At 36.6% G+C, this 6,347-nt stretch overlaps 1 protein-coding gene across 3 annotated transcripts in view; it reads left to right on the top strand.

The window, feature by feature from the left end:
• Nucleotides 1–6,347, top strand: part of LOC144964328 (slit homolog 2 protein-like) — a 242,125-nt gene that overhangs the window by 72,577 nt on the left and 163,201 nt on the right. For all 3 annotated transcript variants that reach the window (XM_078898435.1, XM_078898434.1, XM_078898433.1), the window contains exon 5: nt 5,848–5,919. In XM_078898435.1, the coding sequence (XP_078754561.1) occupies nt 5,848–5,919 (72 nt within the window). The remainder of the gene's footprint in view (nt 1–5,847; nt 5,920–6,347) is intronic.

Below are 6,347 nucleotides of genomic sequence, written 5' to 3'. Positions count from 1 at the left end.
AAAAACCCAAACCTGGGACTCTCGTGAAGTTCTAGAGTTGAGAGTTTTTGCAAATATGAGAAGTCGTTTAAATCGATCGATATTTGAAGGACGAGTTTTCTGGCCAAATTTTTAAATACGTGTTTTTTCCAGAGTAGGACAGGGGAAAATGTGAGATTACAGAGTATTTATTGGAGTCGAATCGTAAATCATTGGGTTTTTAGTTGTTGTCGACATTTTGTGGTGTTTTCTTTAGAATCGACGTGTAGATAAAATATAATATTATATATGCTTAGATCAGATATCCAAACCAATTATGGGCCTAGTTTAACATTGTTGTAATGAACACCATTTGCGTCATTATAATTTGAGATTTCCATTACAACAATGAGCCCTATAATGAATTGGGTTATCAGACCTACAAATTAGTGCACGTCGTTTAGAATGATACGGGTCAAAAGATGCCCGGAATTTTTGTGGAAAAAAGACTTGGGGGCAGCGTGGCTCAGCGGTTACGTCTTTTGCTTCAACCAGAAAGGTACCGATTTCGATTACCCGCCGCTGCGCTGTGTGGCCTTGAGTCAAGTCACCTCGCCCTAGATCAATTTACGGTGCTGCACTGCGGCTAACGCCTAGGTTATCCCAGTCTTCCCTTGAATAGACTCTAAGACAGATTTTCCCCTATGGGATGAAATAAAGGAAATTTTATTTATAATTTTATTTCTTTATTGAAGTCATTCATTTCGTATTTTTATTTTATTTTTTCCCCATCTTTTTCCTTTTTATTTTCTGTATATTTTAGTTGTATAGCTTTGGATTGTTACAGCTCGAATTGATGTTAAAAACGTAATTGCGACATGGTTTAACATCGAGATTGGTTTCATACTGAAATACTGAAATGATGACTGAATGATGCCCAATTTTCTTAAAATATCACTTTAATAAATAAAACTTCCAATGGAAATTTGTCATTCTGGTATATTCCAAGGGAAGACTGGAATAATCCAGATTCTGCGAATGGGCTTCGGTCGAGAACCTGCCTAACGGCAAAATCGCTTCATCAGTGGGGACTTACCACCTGTCCAACATGTACCCTTTGTGGTAACGAGCCCGAAACCGCAGAGGATCTAATTGAACGGTGTGTTGTGACGAAGCTTCCGGGTGGGTTTTGCGGTAAGGACTTTGCTGATTGGGTCGATCGCCCATAACATAATAAAGTGTGAGCACCATTAGAAGCTGCTGCCATTGGAGATGCAGTGCTGCAAAATGAGCTAAGGTCAGACAGCACGACGGGTAGTCGAACTAGGTACCTTTGGAGTACGAAGCAAAGACCATACCGCTGAGCCACGCTGCCTCCCCCCCCCCCCCCCCCCCCCACACACACAAAACACCACTCATTCAGGATAGCTTCTCGAAAACAATAACGTTTTTTACTATGTATAAAAAGAAGCACATTTTCAAGTACTCGATAACAATCAGACATTTTCTCGTTACTGTTGCCACCCACCCTCCTCCTCCCACCGTAGACTAAATTATTCACTAGGTGGTTCAAGATTATCAAGGCATATCATCTACCTGTACCCATTATGGTACAGCTGTTGGAAATAATATGTATGTAGACCTGTCAACTCCTACGAAAATTCCGTATAACTACGGATTTTCGGGCCATTAATTGACTGTTATATAAAGTTATTATTATTATATTATTATTATTATTATTATTATTATTATTATTATTATTATTATTATTATTATTATTATTATTATTATTATAATATTATTATTATTATTATTATTATTATTATTATTATTATTATTATTATTATTATTAATATTATTATTATTAATATTATTATTATTATTATTATTATTATTATTATTATTATTATTTATTATTATTATTATTATTTAAACACAAATTGGTAATTTTAAACTTAAACGTTTATAATATTATGATCGAGAAAATCGTGTGATAACTAGTTCAATGACTAGTTTCTGGCGGTATAAAAATAATAAACAAAAACAATAATCAGAGATAGGTCGTTTCATTCACGTTTTATAAACAACCAACTGTTTGTTTGTCCGAGCACGTGTGAAGGTCGTGTTTTACAAATTCCACGTTTTGATTGGTCAAAAATATCTTCTAGTTAATTTCAGTTGGCAGGTCTGTGCTGCGAATGTAGTCTATTTTAGTACAGGTAAAAGTAACAAAACTTCAATCACTCATCAACAATGGATTTATTGCAGTCTTTTACTCACCTTTTCTTCCTGTCGTGATTTATCATCGAATGTGCAGCAATTTGCCAAAAATGTCAACAACTAAAACATTCATTTTCCTGGTTTCTAATGGAAATCTATTTAAAAACCAGCGCCAATGAATTATCTTTCTGCTCCATTTATGTTTTATGGTTGTGAGAAGGAAGGGGTTGTCGAAGTCACCTGGTTCAAACATTTCACCTGGGTAAAAATGTGTCATAATTCCAACAAATTCACAGCTTGCATTTTGCCCCCTTATTCATTTCAATTCACAAGGTTTTTTGTTATCGTGTTGGTACAAAATGACGTATGTGGAGAATTGGATGATATTTATTCGCTTTCAAATACTGTGTTGGTGGGGTCGGGGGGGGGGAGGGGGTCTTTAAATGAGTTGTTCAATAATTAATATAATTTGTGGTAGTAGTGTAGTTTGTAGTAGTAGTAGTAGTAGTAGTAGTAGTAGTAGTAGTAGTAGTAGTTAGTATAGTAGTAGTGTGTAGTAGTAGTAGTAGTAGTAGTGTAGTTTAGTAGTAGTAGTTAGTGGTGGTGGTGGTAGTAGTAGTAGTAGTAGTAGTAGTGGTGGTAGTAGTAGTAGTAGTAGTAGTAGTAGTAGTGGTGGTGGTAGTAGTAGTAGTAGTAGTAGTAGTAGTGGTGGTGGTAGTAGTAGTAGTAGTAGTAGTAGTAGTAGTAGTAGTAGTAGTAGTAGTAGTGGTGGTGGTGGTAGTAGTAGTAGTAGTAGTAGTAGTAGTAGTAGTAGTAGTAGTAGTAGTAGTAGTAGTAGTAGTAGTAGTGGTGGTAGTTAGTAGTAGTAGTATAGTAGTAGTAGTTAGTAGTAGTAGTGTGGTGGTAGTAGTAGTAGTAGTAGTAGTATAGTAGTAGTTAGTAGTAGTAGTAGTTAGTAGTAGTAGTAGTAGTGGTGGTAGTAGTAGTATAGTAGTAGTAGTAGTAGTAGTGGTGGGAGTAGTAGTAGTAGTAGTAGAAGTAGTAGTAGTAGTAGTAGTAGCAGCTGCAGCAGCAGTTGTTTGTAGTAGTAGTAGTAGTGTAGTAGTAAGTAGTAGTAGTAAATAGTAGTAGTAGTAGTAGTTAGTAGTAGTAGTGGTGGTGGTAGTAAGTAGTAGTAGTAGTAGTAGTAGTAGTGGGGGTAGTAGTAGTAGTAGTAGTAGTAGTAGTAGTAGAGGTGATGGTAGTAGTAGTAGTAGTGTAGTAGTAGTAGTAGTAGTAGTAGTAGTATTAGTGGTGGTGGTAGTAGTAGTAGTAGTAGTATAGTAGTAGTAGTAGTAGTAGTAGTAGTAGTGGTGTGTAGTAGTAGTAGTAGTAGTAGTAGTAGTAGTAGTAGTAGTAGTAGTAGTAGTAGTAGTAGTAGTAGGTGGTAGTAGTAGTGTAGTAGTAGTAGTAGTAGTAGTAGTAGTAGTAGTAGTAGTTAGTGTAGTAGTAGTAGTAGTTGTATAGTAGTATAGTAGTAGTAGTAGTAGTAGTGTAGTAGTAGTATAGTGGTGGTGGTGGTAGTAGTAGTAGTAGTAGTAGTAGTAGTGGTGGTGGTAGTAGTAGTAGTAGTAGAAGTAGTAGTAGTAGTAGTAGTAGTAGTAGTAGTAGCAGTAGCAGAAGCAGTTGTAGTAGTAGTAGTAGTAGTAGTAGTAGTAGTAGTAGTAGTAGTAGTGTAGTAGTAGTAGTAGTAGATAATAGTAGTAGTAGTAGTAGTAGTAGTAGTAGTAGTAGTAGTAGTAGCAGCAGCAGAAGCAGTTGTAGTAGTAGTAGTAGTAGTAGTAGTAGTAGTAGTAGTAGTAGTAGTAGTAGTAGTAGTAGTAGTAGTAGTAGTAGTAGTTGTTGTTGTTGTTGTTGTTGTTGTTGTAACATAGTGAAGCATAGGGCTTCTCGGCCAGGCCTGTTTCGGACAACCCCCTTTCCTCTTGCCCTGCGGGTTCCATTACACAGACCTGTCAACTTGGAAATGTAAAAATTTCGTAGTTTTTAAGAGGATAAAAATAGTAGTCGCTTAAGTTAATTTTTTTTAAATCAACAATTTACCCTCAAATAAATAGCTAACATTTCAAAATCATTAATATTCTGTGGTCTGACATCAACTTTCATTTTCAATAAGATTTAATGACTTAGAAATGCTCGTGAAGTTCTGAAACTGAAGCCAAAATTTCGTAATGCTACGGATTTTTCGAAGTACTTGACATGTCTGCATTCCATATTATGTTTACAACAAGAGATGAAGTGAGTAGGAAAGTGCAGGAAGACAATAGAGAATAAAAAAAATGTTCGCGGCGGTGATGGGGGTTTGAACCCGCGACCTTATAGGTACGACAACTCCGCCTGGCCGGTGAGAGCGTGACTCTACCGTATGTTTATCCTTGATCCCATATTATGATATTTACAGAAACAAAACCTTGACTCCTTTGTTCACATGAGTCCTTTTGTGCAGTGCCGATATTTTGTTGTTGTTGTTGTTGATGTTGCTGTTGTCTTTGTTATTATTTAAACTTGAACACTTAAAAAGAAAATTGGTTTGTGGGAAATCGTTTTCAACAATTTCATTTTCAAATTTTAGATATTATGGAGGTTGCACATTGCGTAGGCTACAGTACGTGATTTGTTTGGCATTGAAATTTAAAACTTTGAAATTGTTCATTTTTATCATTGAAAAAAAACCAAAGCATTTATAGGCTCGAACCTAGGACCTTCCGATCCGAAAGCGAGTGTCATACGACTAGACCACATAGCTGCATGGAAATTGAGACGGAAATACTCACCTTAGCCTCTCAAGGACGGAGTCGCGATCTTTTTAACGTAATTACATATAACTGGATAGCAGATTGCAATGAAGGTAAAACTTTTACCTCGTTAGATTGTCGCTGGGTAAGACACATTACACTCATTACCCCATTCCACTCAGGTATGAATAATATGTAGCTGACTCAGTACAAACACGAGACTCGTAATGAACAAAATGGAATTGTTACCCATTCATGGGAACAAAACAGACAATGGACGTTTTGGATGCAAACCCTTCGTCAGCACAACAATAAATAATGAACGTTGAAAACAAATAAAGTAAAATAAAACTTGTATTGTCTGTACTGCCATGCTATGGAAACAAAAAAGCATATCTAAAAATTTGCCAGAAAAGTCGTCCTTCAAATATCGATCGATTTAAATGACCCTCAACATGGCAAGAACTCTCAAACCTGGGACTTTAGGAGCTTGAATGAAGAGTACGTCCACGCTGCTCATGTCACTTTTTGGAATATATTTCTTGTAATCTTTTTGATTTTAATTTTGTGCGGCTATGTGGTCTAATGGTATGACACTCGCTTTCGAATCGCAAGGTCCAGAGTTCGAGCCTCGCTCGGCGCATAGTTGAGTCCTTGGAGAAGGCTCTTTACTCACATTCTCTCACCGTACTCAGGTGTAAAATGAGTACCTGGCCGTTAACAGCGTTGTATCTGTCCGAAAAAATTATAATATCGCCTAACAGGCGTTATGTCCCGTCCTACATGTTAAATGTTGCTGTTGGCCAGGGAGCCCTTGTAAAGCGATTTGAGCACATTTAGTGGATATTGCGCTATATAAAAGCTCAATTTTTTTTTAATTTCTTGTCATCCCCAGACGATTGGATAGAAATCAGCTGAAAACTTTACCGGATCTTTTATTCGCCTCCATGACCAGGCTGGAACGACTGTGAGTATTTTATCTCTTTTGTCTTCTGTCTATCACCGTTATACTGTTGTTTGTTGTTTATAGAGAAATGATGAAAATTGTTGCTGCTTGAAGCTAGGTGGGAAAAAATAAAGATAAGTATTGAAATGATTTATTGAACTGGGCCTGGAGGAAGATGATGCTCTGAACCGAGATGTATGGAGACGTGGCATTCATTATGGCAACCCTGCAAAATGCGGGATAAGCTGAAAGAAGACGAATATTGAATTGGTTTATTAAACCTTAACTTCGCCATTGACACATAATATCTCATTCGTCCTTAGTGTTTCATTAATCGTGTTTTGTTGATAAAGGGGAAACCCGAAACGTCCACAGTATCTGTCTTCGTCTAATAGATTGAAGCTTACAATCCAATACTTATCTTTATTTTTCGTCATTGTTGTTGTTGT

The sequence above is a fragment of the Berghia stephanieae genome, chromosome 2 (assembly GCF_034508935.2).
Source record: "Berghia stephanieae isolate SIO BIC M18660-M18661 chromosome 2, UCSD_Bste_1.3, whole genome shotgun sequence".
Classification (NCBI taxonomy): Eukaryota; Metazoa; Mollusca; class Gastropoda; order Nudibranchia; family Aeolidiidae; genus Berghia; species Berghia stephanieae.
Note: the sequence above shows the minus strand (reverse complement) of the source record. Positions and strands in the feature narration are given on the sequence as shown.